The following is a 17,448-nucleotide window of genomic DNA, read 5'->3' on the forward strand; positions in this document are numbered from 1 at the left end:
CCAAAAAGGTGTTTAAAAAACCTAACTGATGTCCATCTTAAAACAAAAAAGCTGCATTGAAGCTATATCTACTACTCCAGAAACATGACCAAAATCTCAACCTCAAGTTGCATACCAAAGAGCCATGAATGAGTATGAATATCTGAAGTTGCATTTAGTATTTTAATGAAATATTAGGTTTTACTGTTGTAGTTAGTAATAACATCCAGATTGCCTATTTCAATTGTTTATACATTTTTAGTTTTTATAAATTGATACTAAAAGCTGCAAATGCTTGTTCAATTTGTGTGTCTCATTAGAGTGGTGGGTTGGATTTGTCTCAGGATTTTGCAAATGTGAAGACCAGTGGGAATTGCTATCTATTTTAGTGTTCATTAGTAAAAGCAAAACAAGCCGATAATATACTTATCACCATTTTATGTGGTCCAACATCAGCGAAACATTCACAAATAGAGTTTGTACACTATTATTTGTGATGTTGGATTAATATAATGTAAAATGTCATAAATACAAATAAATAGTTTCCGTATTAGATATTGAACACTAAGCTTGTCTGCAATGTCCAACTTTCCCAAAGAGAATTTTAACTTTAGAGGGCATTCAAGTTGTCTAACTTCTCAGAACAAAGGGAACACAGGGTCAATGCTAGTATCACTTTGTTTTCATTTGCACATAAACTGTATGTGATAATACAGCTGATTTAGACATACAATCTGTCTATTTAGAGCTCAACAATAGCCATTGTCTTTTCTTAAATGTATGTCAGCTAGAATCTTTTTTGCATTATAACCTATTGTGAAAAATGGAAAACAAAATAAACAGCCAAGAGAAAAACATTTTTTTTGTCCAGATATGTATTTCTCCTTCTGAGTTTTTTTAAGTATTTTTTGATTTTTCTTGTTTAGAACAACTTTTGAGATATAATTAAGCTACAAAAATCATTAGCATTTAAAGGGCTTTGTTTTTGTGGGTTTGGATTTTAGAGTAACTTATTTATTTAAGTTTGAGATGATTTATTTTGCTGTAATCTTACCCAGAGATGGCATTAGGGACTGCCCTTGCTCTGCTCCTGTTGACATAGCATTGTTTTCTTCTCTTTATTCTTGAGCACAAAGATAACTTGTGAAATTCCTGCTGGCTGCCTTTGAGGGCTTGATGGTCAGAGGAGAGCTTGGGGACAGATTGTGACGCAGGTTGTCAGGACAGTTTTGTTTTTGTTTTTATCATTGATCGACAGCAACAGGTGATAACTCCAAAGCCCTTCAATGGTATAAAACAGTATACTTTGCGCTATATTTAATATAATGTTGGATGATTTAATATGACAAATAAGAAAATTCTAAATTAATCCACTTGTATCCCAGAGTTGCTGTTTAAGTTTGAAAATCGAGAAAGAATCAAGAAAGAGAAGAAGAACAAAACTTGCTAATCAGCTTGAAACTGACTTTAATAGTGGCATTTTTTTGGTTTAAAAAGAATTATTAAAAGAACTATTGTGAATCTCTGTGAAAACCTATATTATCATTATGGGTGTCACATCTTACTCCACCAGGCCATGTCCTGACTCACCTTTGTACTTGGATTTTCATCTTTGCTCTCCCTTAGTCTATTCCAGGCTCCCAGAGAGAACCCCTGTCCATCTACTGAAGGTCTCATTCTCAGCTGTCTACAGCCTTTCTGTCTTTGACTTATACAATCACATGAGCACCCCAAAGGAAGGTGTGAGGTGTGAGGCACCTTGCACCACTTAAGTTGAGCAAAGCTATTAGTAGTATTTGTTATTTGCTGTTGTGAAAGGTCACTTCTAAGGGGAGTTGATTGTTCTCGTCCTTGTCTTTGCCTCACTCATTTAGACAATGGGCTCCTGTGTGGACTCAACCTGAATTGCTCAAATGAGGAAAACACCAAGATATCTTGATATTATGGGAAGGTATTTATTCATTTAGTTGTCCATTTGCTAGTTTATTTTCTAATTTGTGGCAAATGTAATTGGGATATCCTTTGCAGTCATTTAATCCCCAGGGTTGTATTTTAATTGATGAAATTGTGTTGCATGGATTGAGAAAGGTCTTTCAGGTGGACACTTCTCTACCCAATGATGTGCCGTCAAAGTTCCTGTTCTGTGATACAACTAGGCCTTCCTTGTCTGGCACAGAAGATGTGTGTTGCTCATTAAAAAAAACAACAGCTAATGCTAAGGTTAGTATTTTAACTTTTTTTAATGTGATGTTTAGACATGTTTGTCTGCAATCCTATAGGACTGAAAACTAAACATTTTAGCAAATAAAAGCAATTTATTTAGTAACAGATGGAAATGAAAAATGTTTTGAGGTGGAGGGTTGTCTTTGTGTGTCTTTTGCATTAATAATGCAACACAGGATTGCAAAGCCATCATGCATTTATTGTTTGAATGCCTACAGCGTTATGGGTTTACTGCACCCGTTAAAATGATTGAAAAACCTACAGAGATCAGCTAAATCTTAGTTGTTTTTAACACTTTACTTCCACACTGACAAATGCTATATCAAATCTAAAATGCTCTGAAACTATTTGGCTATTATTGCGTAATTCACCATTTTCATATCTTTTACCATTTCATAAAATGCCTGCTGAAGGTTTTGTTCGCATTATGATCATCTTTGTAGAAAATACATGTATGTCCAAAGAAATTCTTCTTACTCGCTCAATTTTCACTCTTCCTACACAAATTATATGCCAAATGTAGGTTTTTATGTTTAGATGTGACTGATTGATGTGGGAGTCACAGATTTCTGGCAAATTGTCCTAAAGCAATTAAAAGTCTTCACACTGTGAATATGCCAGGAATAGAAAGCAGGAATTCTTTCACCTTTGGACCGTCCCTTCTGCAATGTAGAGATATTTACCTTGTGCTGTTATATCTTCAGCAATCCTGACACTCACAATTTAAAAATTTGTTTGATACCTTTTACCGTTTTGCCGTTTTTTTGTTGTCACACCTCCTGGATAGATTATTGTAGACACATGAAAATCGCCGTGATTATTTACCGAGGCCTCCTACCTACGGTGCAAGAATCACTTCAATAGCCTTATTTTTTCGTTGTTCGAGAGCAAGTCAAGAATGTTTTTCACTTTTCCTCCATTTTGTCACTATACTTTACATAGCCTTGTGCCTTTAATAATATATTGTCAACACAAGGAGATTACCATGAACATTCCCTTGTCTGTTTTGATAAAAACAGTTTCAGAGCATGGCTCCATCATGTCAAAGAGGCAGAACTTCTCAGTGCAGCAGCTACTGCAGACATGTGGAGTTCACCTGTACAAAACAGGCCATTTTCCATTTCTTGTGCTGGAGCTCAATCTTGTGGCAGAATTGAGAATTACTATTTAGGGGTTAAGAACACTCGAGTCAAGACCCATGTACGAGGCTTCACACCTGAAACAGTGAACTGGTTTAACTCCTGGTCCAGGCACATTTGCTGGATGTCTTCCACCTCTCCTCACCCCTTTCCTGTCGACGTACTAAGAAATAAAGGCCACTAATGCAAAAAAAAAAATTATATATATATATATATATATATATATATATATATATATATATATATATATATATGTGTATATATATATAAAAGATGGGGCAAGCTATTTTTAGCCAATTTACTAAAATTAGCATTTTAGTTAACGTTAACATTTTAGCTAATATTGACATGAAAGCTAAAGTTGACATACTGAAGTTAATTTTAGCCAACATGCTAGTGCTGGCCAACATGCTATCGTTAGTATTTTAGCTGGCATGAGAGTTTTGGGGTTTTTTTAAGCTAATTTTAGCTTATTCATTGCTGTTGGCATACTACGGAGTAAGTTAATGTTAGTCTACATGCTACCATGTTAGCTAATTTTAGAGTATAAACTATTGTTATCATACTAGTTGGGCTCATTTTAACTTATAAAAAGTTTAAGTTAACATACTAAATGGAGTGAGTTTTTGCTAGCCACAGTATAGTTGTTAGCCAACTTGTATAATTAGCATTTTAGGTAACATTATCTTTTAGCTAGTTTATCTTACAAAGTGTAGTAAAAGGCGACTGTGGCTCAGTAGGAAGAGTAGTCGTCTTGCAATCAGAAGGTTGTGGGTTTGATTCCAGCTTCCTCCTGCCATATGTTGATGTGCACCTGGACAAGGCACTTAACCTCAAGTTGCTTACCGATCGGTGTATGAATGTGTGAGCGTTAGTGAGTGTGAATGTGGTGCTAGTGTAAAGTGCTTTGAGCGGTCTGTATGACTGGAAAAGCGCTATATAAGTTCAGTCCATTTACCATTTAAAAATATTATATGGAGTAAGTTAATGTGAGCCAACATGCTATCTTGTGTTAGCCAACAAGATAGTGTTAGCATTTTAACTAGCATTACTAATTTAGCTACTTTTAGCAAATAAACTCATACTTGTTGGAATAAGTTAAAGGTAGTGTTGAAGTACCCCTTTAAAGGGGCCTTCTGCACGTTCGTTTATTCACCGTAACCTGGAGGAATTCACAACACATTAGAATAAATCACACGGAGACAGCTGTATGTCATTAAAATATACCTGGGCCCAGGGGAAGAGCTCACACCGAGATGTCTTCTGAGGCTCTCACTGGGCTCATTGCTTTTATTAAAACATGCATGAAAATGGGCAGCATGCTAGATGGAGTAAGTTAATGTTAGGAAACATGGTAGCTAGCAATCAAAAAACATAAGCATATTAGCTAACAACATTTTAGCTAGCTATAGCAAATACACTGCTCTAAGTGCACTAAATAAATTTTAGATCAGTATCCTCTTGACAGCCCAGATTATTCTGCAGACTAAATGGTAGATCAGCTTTGTAAGAAGTGTTCTGTGCCAAGACCAGCTACTTTCACATAGTAGCTGACTTTTGTTCTTTATTTTCAGTTTTCAAGAGATTAGCTCCCATGTCTGCTTTTCCTTTTGTGAACTTTCTACAAATTGTTTGCATTTCAACATCTGTTTTTGCATCAACTTTAGCTACCTCAGCACTTTTCAGTTAAACGTTTTGCTTCTTCAGCAGCTCAGTTGCCAGTTCTGCCTTGGTTTTCTAAATTGTCTTCCAATTTTTTATTCTTCAGAGGTTTTCGCATTGACTTTAGCTTGTTAAGCTGTTTTGCTACTTTTGCTAATGTATATACTATTTTTTTCTTATATTTCAGCAAGTTTTTTTTCTGTTGACTTCAACGTCTTTAAGTTTTCAGCACAAAATGTTATTTTACACCATTCAAACAGCATTATCACAGGAAAGGGATATTTTTGTAGTTGCATTTTATTTCTTGCATATATTTACTTGTAGTGCTGTCTTACAGAAACTGTTTCTGTTAATGCTATATACTGTAGTTATGCCAAATTACTAATACTCGTCTGATCATGTACTAATACTAGAAACTCTACATTGTATACAACTTTTTTTACCGGAGATGTATCTCTGTAAAACCTTTAGTTTTGCATAAAACAAACATTTCTTCTTAAACTTAAGAAACCAGATTTTGATTTCTAGTCTAAATCCTCTTATCCAAACCAGTGATCATGTGACCTTTTAAAGTTCGCGCAGTAAAAGGTGCTCACAAATAAATCAGTTGTCTAAGTGAAGACTTCTGAATTCTATAGTTTGTTGTGCGTGTAATACAGTTTTGTTTTTCATTTAATATCAATCTGAAACATTCCAATGTATAGCTTATAAAGCCTTTAATGCATGTAATATGTAAAAGTTAAACATGTAAAAGTTGTGCGTAGTAGTAGTAGTTTTCCAAACTGCTTTGTACATCATGCCTTTTTTTCTGTTCATAAGACCTATGAGTGGCTGTTGCAACAGATACATGAAGCAAATTTGCCAATAAAATGCAAAGATTTGCAGAATATATCTAGAATCAGATTGAATCTAAAACCTTAACAATTCTGGCACTTTTTTAATTGTAGTTTTGGACAACTAATATGCAGCTTTTTTAAATGAAACTTTAATGATCAACTTAAATTATAACATTTCTCAATTAAAATTAATTTAAAAAATATTGGGTTTTTTTGGCAGTATTTTTTCAGAAACAATTAGTCCAGTAATACAAATAATACAATGCAAGTAAATAAATGCATTTAAAAAAAAAAACATTTTTATGTTTTTGCAGTAATTTGCAGTGTTGTATGTCTTATGAAATAAACGTTTGGCATAATATTGTTTATAGCTTAAATTATCCAGTCAAACTGATTTATGTATTGTATTATGCCCACAAATTTCCTAAATTAAATTATTTACTTCTTTAAACTATTAAAGCTGTTGGCAACAAAAAATGAAGAGACTGTTTTAAATGCACATTCAATTTATTTCTACTCAACACATCAGCATGCTTAGGGAGGCATCAATATATTATCAACAGGTGTCTCAGAAACGTAATTATTGTTTGGCAAAACTTCATTCTTCATCAAGTCCTTTCTAAAAGAAAAAAAGAGAACACAGGATAAGTACTGACAAATCAGATATTTACACACACTTTATTAACTTTTTTTTTTTGTTATTGCTAAATTAAAGAAAAATGACCAAAACAATTTTTTAGGGATGTTTTTTTACTTTGTTGAAATTCATTTATTTACATTTCGTTCTTATTTGGTAGAATTGCCTTTAAACTGTATGACTTGGGTCAGATAATTTCGGTATCCTTCCACAAGTTTCTCACAAAGGCTAAAATGTTGGCCAGTTCCTCCTTGCACAACTGGTGTAACTAAGACAGGTTTGTAAGGCCGGCTTGCTCGCAAACACCTTTTCATCTTTGCCCACCCATTTTCTGTGGCACTGAGATCATGGCTTTGTGATGGCTAGTGGAGTACAATAGAAACAAATCAGATTTGTTTTTTAGATAAAAATGTGAACTCCAATGGCATTTTGTTGCTTATTGTATCTTTTTAATAATTCTAAATTTTGACTTTTAAGAGATCTGGGGCTTTTCAGAAAACATCCGAGGATTCAACCCCGGAAGCCAAGTTCGCAACAACGCGCCTGATGGCCACCTTTAATGTCGCAGTTTTTTGCTAATTGGCAGTATGCTTTGGTTGGTTGTCCATTTAGAAAAGCCATTTGTGCCCAATATTTAACTTCCCAACTGTTGCGTTGAGATGTTGCTTCAAGATTGGATTTTGTTCTGGGGTTGATATGCACATGTCGCGCCAAAGCATGTTCATCACTGTGACACAGAACCTGTCTCCTTCTTGGACAGCACTCAACAATCCTATAGTGGTTATACTTGCAAAGAATTGTTTAAACAAATGTGGCACTCTCGAGCATGTTAAAGTTGTAGGCAAGGATGAATTAGACTTATGGAGATCTAGAGTTATCTTACTGATATTTTGGATGATTTATTTTGTTCTTCTCATGATGATACACAAGGAAGCAGTGTGTGTGAGGTGTTACCTCAAAATACACTCTAAGGTATGCATCCATTCAATTTTATAAGGGGCTTACAAATCTGTGGCATCAATATCTTGGATTTTCAAAATTGTTTAAAGGCATAATAACCTTCTGAATTTAAAGTTTTGTGTCTTATTATGCTGTCACTTAGAAAGTAGCATAATCCTAACTGACCGAAAACAGAAAAGGGTTCTCTAATTTAATGTCAGACAGTGAGACAAACAGATATATTTTTACAGTGTATGTAAATATTTGCTTTCATCTGTACTTGTGATGACATATTGAGCTTCACTGCCTGGAAGTAATTGATCCCATTGTAACAGTATATACAATATCCACAAAAGTAAGTACACCACTCACAATATTTTTCCATGTTTTCATGAGACAACACTGAAGATATGACACTTTCATACTAAATAAAGTAGTCAGTGTATAGCTTATATAACAGCTTGTGTAACAGTGTAAAGTTGCTTTCCCCTCATAATAACTCAACACACAGCCATTATTTATCTCCTCCAACTTTTGTTTGTTGTCATCCCACAGATGCTCAATAGGAGTTAGGTCTGAAGACATGCTTGGTCAGTCCAGCACCTTTACTTCACTAAATTTCTTTAGCAAGACAGTGGTCGTCTTGGAGGTGTGTTTGTGGTCGTTATCATGTTGGAATATTGCCCTGGGGCCCAGTTTCCAAAGGGAAGGGATCATGCTCTACTTCAGTACATGTTTACATTAATGGTTCTCTCAATGAATTGTAGCTCCCCAACAGCCAGCAGCACTCATGCAGCCCCAAACCATGACACTCCCACCACCATGCTTGACTTTAGCAAAGACCCACTTGTCTTTGTACTTCCCATCAGGGTGCCACCACACATGCTTGACACCATCTGACCACAGGACTTGGTTCCAGTAATCCATGTCTTTGTCTGCGTGTGTTCAGCAAACTGTTTGCAGGCTTTCTTGTGCATCACCTTTAGAAGAAGCTTTCTTCTGGGACAACAGCCATGCAGACCAATTTGATACAGTGTGCGGTGTATGGTCTGATCACTGACAGGCTGACACCCTACCCCTTAAACCTCTGCAGCAATGTTGGCAGCACTCATGCATCCGTTTACAAAAGAAAACCTCTGGATATGATGCTGAGCATGTGCACTCAACCTCTTTGGCGGACCATGACGAGGCCTGTTCTTAGAGGAACCTGCTGCGTTAAACCGCTGTATAGTCTTGGCCACCGTGCTGTAGCTCAGTTTCAGAGTGTTGGCAATTTTCTCCAGCCTAGGTCATCTTTACGTAGAGCAACCATTGCTCTTTTCAGATCCTCAAAGAGTTCTTTGCCATGAGGTGCCATGTCGAACTTCCAGTGACCATTGTGAGAGAGTCTGAGAGCAATAGCAACAAATTTAACATACCTGCTCCCCATTCACACCCGAGACCTTGTAACATTAATATGTCACATCACACCGGGGAGGGAAAATGGCTGGGCACATTCTGGACATTTTCACTTAGGGGTGTACTAACTTTGTTGCCAGAGGTTTAGACATTAATGGCTGTGTTTTGAGCTTTTTGAGAGAAAAGCAACGTGGCATCAAAACTATGAATTAACACATGTGGAATTATATACTGAACAACAAAGTGTGAAACAACTGAAAATATGTCTTATATTCTAGGTTCTTCAAAGTAGCCACCTTTTACTTTGATTATTGCTCTACACACTCTTGGCATTCTGTTGATGAGCTTCAAGAGGTAGTCACCTGAAATGGTTTTCACTTCACAGGTGTGCCATGTCAGGTTTAATAAGTGGGATTTCAAGCCTCATAAATGGGGTCGGGACCATCAGTTGTGTTGTCCAGGAGGTAGATACAGTACACAGCTGATGGTCCTGCTGAATAGACTGTTAGAATTTGTATTATGGCAAGAAAAAAGCAGCTAAGTAAAGAAAAACAAGTAGCCATCATTACTTTAAGAAATGAAGGTCAGTCAGTCCGAACAATTGGGAAAACTTTGAAAGTGTCCCCAAGTGCAGTCGCAAAAACCATCAAGCGCTACAAAGAAACTGGCTCACATGAGGACCGCCCCAGGAAAGGAAGACCAAGAGTCACCTCTGCTGCGGACGATAAGTTCATCCGAGTCACCAAGCTCAGAAATCGTGGGTTAACAGCAGCTCAGATTAGAGAACAGGTCAATGCCACACAGAGTTCTAGCAGCAGATACATCTCTAGAACAACTGTTAAGAGGAGACTGTGTGAATCAGGCCTTCATGGTAAAATAGCTGCTAGGAAACCACTGCTGAGGACAGGCAACAAGCAGAAGAGACTTGATGAGAAGAGATGGTTTGGGGTGAGTTGGACCGCAGTTGGACCGCAGAGTGAAGGCAAAAGAGCTAACAAGTACTAAGTATCTCTGGGAACTCCTTCAAGACTGTTGGAAAACCATTTCAGGTGACTAGCTCTTGAAGCTCATCAACAGAATGCCAAGAGTGTGAGGAGCAGTAATCAAAGCAAAATGTGGCTACTTTGAAGAACCTAGAATATAAGACATATTTTCAGTTGTTTCACAGTTTTTTGTTCAGTATATAATTCCACATGTGTTAATTCATAGTTTTGATGCCTTCAGTGTGAAGCTACAATATTCATAGTCATGAAAAGAAAGAAAACTCTTTGAATAAGAAGGTGTGTCCAAACTTTTGGTCTGTACTATATATATATATATATATATATATATATATATAAAAGATACAATTAAATATTTACAGAAATGTGAGGGTTGTCTCACTTTTGTGAAATACTGTAATAGATTTGATGAAAAAAAACATAAGTGGATCTAAAACAGATATCCTGGAATCAGATTAAATTTCATAACGGTTGTTAATTATATATTGTTTAAAAACAATCATGAAGGTATAAAAACTATTGTTGCTGTCGGGTTGTTTCTATTCTATCAGCCAATATTTCAACAAGGGATTGTCAAGGAGCAGATCTTTGCCACTTTTATTTTTAGGCCAGAAAACATTTTTTTGCTGGACATCTTTAAAGACTTATTTTAAAAATAATTTTAATTGTTTGTCTTCATACAAACCTTTGACACCACATCACGACTCTTAGCTCGTAACTTGTTGACTTGAGACTCTGCGATATCGGCTCTCTCTTCAGCCTCGTCCAACTCATGTTGAAGCTTGCGGAATTTGGTAAGGTTGTTGTTGGACTGTTCCTCCTGTTAAGAAAACATGGAGTATGTATCATATATTGCAGAAGAGTATATAACTTTGTTATGTAATGATGCTGCTGAAAACAAGCTATGCTCACAGCCTGTTCTGCAGACTTCTTATAGGATTTCACTTTAAGCTGTAGCTTGTCCACCAAATCTTGGAGACGTGCCAGATTTTTACGGTCTTCATCAGTCTAGATTTAATAAAAAAAGATAAAAGGACATAGAAAAAAAGATCAAGATCAAGATCAAGTTCATCATGTGAACATACACTTAATTTTCAAAAATAACAAGGTTGTGTTCTGGACAGTTGGGTACCTGATAGGTAAGTTCTTTGATACGTCTCTCATACTTTCGCACTCCTTTTATTGCATCACTAGACTTTTTCTGCTCACTTTCCACTTCATTTTCAAGCTCCCTGACCTACAGGATTACATAGCAAAAGTCATTAAATACTTGTTTAGATTCCGAAAACATTTGATTCGCATGTCCAAACCCTATTCAAAGAAATGCCTTCCTACAACTCACCCTGGCCTCGAGCTTCTGGATCTGCTTCTTGCCTCCCTTCATGGCGATCTGTTCAGCTTCATCCAGGCGGTGCTGCAGATCTTTGATGGTTTGCTCCATGTTCTTCTTCATACGCTCCAGGTGAGCGCTGGTGTCCTGCTCTTTCTTCAGCTCCTCTGCCATCATGGCAGCATCGGTGATGGCCTTCTTGGCCTTCTCTTCAGCATTTCTGCATTCCTGTACAGCTTCCTCCACCTCACTTTGAAGTTGAGAAATATCACCCTCCATCTTCTTCTTCTGGTTTATTAGGCTGGTGTTCTGTTTTTAATACATAATACACATTTTGTAGTGTGGATAGAGGTGGAAGGAACAAGGTGACACATACTTCAACCTGTTTTCACATGGTTTTTGATCTTGCCATGTATGTTCATACATTGAAAAAACATGTTATGCAGGTCCACATGTTAGGAAAAAAAGTATAGTTTTTGGAACATCGAGATCTGTCATGTCTTCAAAGTATGTATGTTAATTTGCACCTATTTTGAATAGTGCATGTACTGAGATGAATAAAGAAAAATGTGTTTTGACTTTTAGCCAGGCACTCCCTTAGATATAGGGTGAGGAGCTTGGCCACCTGGAAGAAGCTGGAGTCAGCTGAGGTGGCTCGGGCATCTGTTTCGGTTGCCCCCTGGATGCCTACCTCAAGAGGTGTTCCACGCACGTCACAGTGGTAGGAGGCCTAGAGGTCGGCCCAGGACACGCTGGACGCTGGAGAGACTATGTCTCTTGGCTGGCCTGGGAACGCCTTGGGCTCCCCCCGGAGGAGCTCGTGGAGGTGTTTGGGAGGGAAGAGGGAAGACTGCTTAGACTGCTTCCCCCACGACCTGGTTCGGGATAAGCGGAAGACGACGAGTACGAGTTTTGACTTTATGTGACCGTCTAGTTTTATTTTTACCCTATACCTAATCTTGGGCTGATCATCTAGGCTTAAAGTTTGATTATATCAGATTCGATTTATTAATGCTGTTTCTAAGTCATTGCTGCAACATTAGCAGAAATATGATAGCAGTGGAGTGGTATATATAGTGCCTCAGCATGGCAACACTTTGCAGTGGAATTTTTTTCGACCTGTCCAAAAATGCATGGCAACCTCGCATAGCTGGTGATCACATTGTGTATGCTGTAGTGTCAAATGCATAGGAATAAGACCTGGACTGTTAGTGGCTTAAGGTTGTGTATCTCCCTATGCTATTATTGTTATGATTTGGGGTTGTTTGGTTTTTGGTTTTGGGTTTTTTCTTATGTTTTTCACAGTTAAGGTTTTGAATCGTTCTTCTGTTTATTATTATTATTATTATTCTTAGATTTTGAATCATGTTTCTGTTTATTTTTCTGGTCATGTGTTAGTCTTGTACATGTTTTGTCAAGTTTGGTTTTTGGATCTGGTTATGTTTAGTTTCATGTTTTTCTAGTTTTTGTTAGTTTGAGTCTGTTTTGCTCCAGTCATGTTTTGTTCTCTCCTGTCTGTTAATCAACTTTATTTGGTTCACCTGCATCTAGTTAATCTAACTTGCTTCACCTGGTTCACACTCCATATATACACACCTGTTCTGTTTATTCCTTGCGGAATCATTTTCATGTTCAAGTCTTGTTTACAGATCATGCTCTTGTCCTGTTACTCACACCAAGCCAGTTTTGCCAACCTGCCTATGTCTGTCTTTGCCTATCTTGCCTGTCCATTTGTTGTTTTGGTTCCTGCCTCCTTCTGTGAGTGAGTTTTTGTTTTTTAGTTATTAAATCCTTTTTCACCTACCGTCATGCTGCCTGCTCGTCTGCATTCTGGGGTCCTATTTCGCAAGCCGTAACAATTATAACACAAGACAGATGCACAATAGTGTGATATGGTTAATATAGACAATGCCTGTGTTTTACCTGTGAGTGCAGTAGCTGCACCCTCTCACTGACATCCAGCAGCTCTTGCTCAGCAAGTTTACGGCTTCGTTCAGTTTGCTCCAGAGCAGCCCTCAGTTCCTCCAGTTCAGCCTGAAGCAGGTTGTTGCGTCTCTCAACAATGACAAGATTTTCTTTCATATCATCGTTGGCTCGGAGAGAGTCCTCCAGTTGGAGTTGGGCATCCTTAAAAATCATTACAAAAATATATTTTTACAGATATTTATAAAACCCATACCACAATTATTATTATCTTTACTATTTCTTTCTGACCTTAAGATGTGAATGAACAGACTTGAGTTGTTTCTGGGCCTCAGCTGCCTGCCTGTTGGCTTGGCTAAGCTGGATCTCCATCTCATTGAGGTCTCCCTCCATCTTCTTTTTCAGACGAAGGGCTTCATTCCTGCTGCGAGTTTCAGACTCAAGGGAGCTCTGAAGAGTATCCACCATCCGCTGTTGGTTTCTCTTTACTTGTTCCATCTCTTCATCTTTCTCAGCCAGCTTACGCTCAAATTCAGCTTTTATTTGGTTCAGTTCAAGCTGGACTCTAAGAATCTTCCCTTCCTCATGCTCCAGTGAGGCCTTTAGAAATAGGATAACTAAGATAAAATGTATATTCTCACCGAACAATAAAATATTTTGCTACACAGTATACCTCTGCTTCCTCTAACGCGGTCTGTATCTCAGACTTTTCTTGTTCCAGCTGCTTCCGAATCTTCTCAAGCTCATGAATGTTCTTTCCCCCCTCACCAATTTGTTCAGTGAGGTCAGATATTTCCTCTGAAAACATAATCGGGACAATATATTAATGTTATTTTGTAATTCAACTTTGAATGTGAGGTTTTATTGATACATAACTGACCTTGCAAGTTCTTGTTCTCCCTCTTCATGGTCTCCAGATGTTCAAGAGACTCTTCATAAGAGTTTTTAAGTTTAAAAAGCTCAGTGCTCAGAGATCTGGCTTCCTTTTGTGCGCTCTCCAGCTCTGACTGAGACTCTTCATACTTCTGTTTCCACTCTGACAAGACCTGAAAATGGTGTCAATTTTAGCCCTTTACCCAGTACCTGTGGTGAATTCATACAGCTGTCACTCCATTTCAACCTTATCAAAGCTCCTTTGTTTCTTGTCCAGAGCAGCAGCAGCAGCATTAGACCTCTCCACGTCCACCATGAGATCTTCGATCTCATTCTGCAGCCTGTGTTTGGTCTTTTCCAAAGAGGAACATTTAGCATTCATTGCTTCAACAGCCTCCTCAGCCTCCTGCAGACGCTGAGCCAGCTTCTTCCTGTATTATAGAAGGTTTACTTTGGTATCGGCTGCTTTCAAACTTTGCAGCATCACTCAAATGCAAGTGTGCTGTACTCACTTAGCTTCCTCCAGTTCCTCTGTCCTCTGGATGGCATCAGTTTCATACTTGGTTCTCCACTGAGCCACCTCAGTGTTAGCCTTGGACATGCTGCGCTGGAGTTCAGCCTTGGCCTCCAGCTCCTCCTCATACTGCTCCCTGAGGAGGTCACAGTCATGGCGAGAAGACTGCACAGCATGGGCTAATGCATTCTTGGCCTGGACAGAAAGAAAACAATCATATTTTACAGCCATCAATAAGTAATCTTTATTTAATGTAGTCTCACTGTGTTAGGGTTTTACGACTTTTTATATTGTTTATCACTTGTGTCTGCTCTAAGTGCTTTCTTCCCCCACATGTCATAGACAAAGAGATAAGAGAGAAGGGTGAGTTATGCTATTATCAGCAACATCTAGGGACTGGCACCAATCCTCACTCCTTTCTCTAAAATCAAGACACATGAACCCTAACCTTTCTGACCCCACACACACACACACACACACCCACTCTGAATGATGTTTGAACTGTGTGTGACCAAGCATGTATAAATAAAGAGAGAGGGGGCTAATATTTCGTAGTCTATAGTGCACAGCTACCCTTGCAAGTAAAACTGACTCTGTGTCTTTCCTTACCTCTGAGTTGATTAAATAATACCTATCACACTGTAACCAGTTACCTTAATTTCCTCTTCCAGTTGTCTTTTAAGGTCTTCAATTTGTTGTGTATATGACTGTTTTCCTCTGGTGAGTTGAGACACCAGGGAATCCTTTTCCTCAAGCTGCCTTATAAGTTCACCTGATTTATATATGAATTTAACATTTAGACTTTAAATTGGTAAAGATGGTATGGTATTCAAGAGGTTATAAGTTGAAGTGCTCACCATTTTCAGTTTGAAGCTTAGCTTTCTGCATGGTGAAGTCATTGATGGTGCGCTGTCCCTCCTCTGATTTGGTTTTATATTCATTCATCTGATCCTCAAGAGACCGACACATTTTCTCCAAATTGTTCTGAAAAAGTATCAATACTTGTATATATTATCCTTTACACACAGGAAGATTTAAGTACGATGCTAATCAATTATCCAACAACAAGAAAGACATCATGTATAAAAGGAGTTTACCTTGGACTTGACAATCTGCTCCATGTTGGAGACCACATCATCAAGCTCCAGTTTGAGCTCACTCTTCTCCTTCTCCAGTTTCTGCTTGACTCTCTGCAGGTTGTCAATCTGCTCTCCCAGGTCAGCAACAGTGTCAGCCTGTTTTTTCCTGAGAGTGGCAGTGGTGGCTTCATGCTGCAGAGTGGATTCTTCGAGGTCTCTGCGAAGCTTCTGGAACTCAGCCTCCCTCTTCTTGTTCATCTCGATCTGGACGGCTGTGGCTCCACCTGCCTCCTCCAGCCTCTCGCTGATCTCCTCCAACTCTCTGGCCAGGTCTGCTCTCTGCTTCTCCACCTTGGCTCGAGCAGCTCGTTCTGCTTCAAGCTCTTCCTCCAGCTCTTCAATGCGGGCCTAGAGCAAAATTATAGTATAATATCTTTGATATTTTAATGGTGCTTTTGAAAGCATACAGTCATTTTTGTTCATAGTTTGTCTTGGAGGAATGGTCACCTGCAGCTCCTTCAGTTTCTTCTGGAGCTGGGCACTCATTGCTTGTTCATCCTCTATTTTTCCATTGAGTTGGCTTATTTCAAAATCTTTCCTGTGGATGATAAAAGGTACAATGTTTGAAATTATGCATTTTTAAAGAATAGCCAGTGTTTGTAAAATTGACTTCCTTCATTACTTTTTCAGCCTCTCTTCAAGTTGCTGCTTGTCATTTTCCAGGTCCATGATACTTTCTTGGGCCAACTTTAAGTCTCCCTCAAGCTTTCGCTTTGCTCTCTCAAGGTCCATTCGTATCTTCTTCTCTTGTTCTAAGGATCCTTCAAGCTGCAGAGAGGCATACAAAGATCACTTTTGTCAAATAAACATTGTAGAAGTTCCAGTAAACTTAATGTTACGGGTCTTACATCATCCACTTGCTGCTCTAGCTTTGACTTGGCCTTGGTCAGAGTGTTAACTTTGTCTTCCTCACTCTGCAGGTCATCCAGGGTTTGTTGATGAGCTTCCTGTAAAGCTTTCTTCTCTTTCGTCAGCTTGGCGATGATTTCATCCAAAGCAGCCATCTCCTCTGTCAGGTTCTTCACCTATAGCCCAAAGAGTTTTTGGCATGAGTTAAAGGTATTGACTCAAAGGTAAATTAGATGTTTTGGTGTAGTGGTTAGTATCAGTGGTACCTTGTTTTCTGTAGCATGCTTCTCTTTCTCCACTTTTGCCAGAGTTAGCTCTAAGTCATCAATATCCTTTTTCAGCTCAGAGCACTCATCCTCCAGCTTTCTCTTCTTTGCAGTCAGTTCAGCATTCATCTCCTCCTCATCTTCAAGTCTTTCTGTCAGCTCTTTGATTTTTGCTTCCAGTTGAATCTTACTCTTGATCAACCCCTCACACCGTTCCTCAGCATCAGACAGATTATCTTGCTCCTATTATTAACAGAACTTAACATTATACGATGTAGTAATCATATATTATGTTAAGATAAGAAAAGTAACAGTTTCAGCATACAGTTTGGACTTGGAGCTGTAGGTCGTTCTTCTCCTGGAGAAGAGTGACCATTTTCTCCTCCAGTTCCTTTCTGCGGGCTTCTGATTTTGCATAAGCCTCCTTGAGTTTGGTAAACTCCTCCTTCATGTTGGCCATCTCCTTCTCAGTCTCAGCTGATTTCAGCAAAGGTTTGATCTTGAAGTACAACTTCATCCAGGGCCAATTTTTGACCCCCATGAAGGCACGGATGTTCCACTGAATCACAAGTAGTGCATCCCTGTTTACGACAGTTTGTATAAATGCGCTGCTGAAAAGCTGTGACACCATTATGTTAATTTATTTCAGTGAATCTGTTGTCAACACTATTATTTCAGTTCTTCACTATTTTCAATATGGGATTTAATCTTTTAGGTCTCTTTTAATCAGTTCGATTTTA

General features: G+C 38.3%; 1 protein-coding gene across 1 annotated transcript in view; it reads right to left on the minus strand.

The window, feature by feature from the left end:
- Positions 1-6,332: 6,332 nt before the first annotated feature.
- Positions 6,333-17,448, minus strand: part of LOC124869809 — a 37,601-nt gene continuing 26,485 nt past the window's right edge. Inside the window, 19 exon segments of the mRNA XM_047367956.1 lie at positions 6,333-6,458; positions 10,500-10,634; positions 10,727-10,822; positions 10,947-11,051; positions 11,157-11,453; positions 13,068-13,271; positions 13,359-13,667; positions 13,741-13,865; positions 13,948-14,113; positions 14,188-14,371; positions 14,453-14,649; positions 15,108-15,226; positions 15,312-15,438; positions 15,552-15,941; positions 16,041-16,131; positions 16,216-16,361; positions 16,442-16,618; positions 16,709-16,951; positions 17,034-17,289. Of these exon segments, the coding sequence (XP_047223912.1) occupies positions 6,438-6,458; positions 10,500-10,634; positions 10,727-10,822; positions 10,947-11,051; positions 11,157-11,453; positions 13,068-13,271; positions 13,359-13,667; positions 13,741-13,865; positions 13,948-14,113; positions 14,188-14,371; positions 14,453-14,649; positions 15,108-15,226; positions 15,312-15,438; positions 15,552-15,941; positions 16,041-16,131; positions 16,216-16,361; positions 16,442-16,618; positions 16,709-16,951; positions 17,034-17,289 (3,388 nt within the window). The 3' untranslated portion in view covers positions 6,333-6,437.

Source organism: Girardinichthys multiradiatus, chromosome 6 (assembly GCF_021462225.1).
Source record: "Girardinichthys multiradiatus isolate DD_20200921_A chromosome 6, DD_fGirMul_XY1, whole genome shotgun sequence".
In the NCBI taxonomy this organism is placed as follows: Eukaryota; Metazoa; Chordata; class Actinopteri; order Cyprinodontiformes; family Goodeidae; genus Girardinichthys; species Girardinichthys multiradiatus.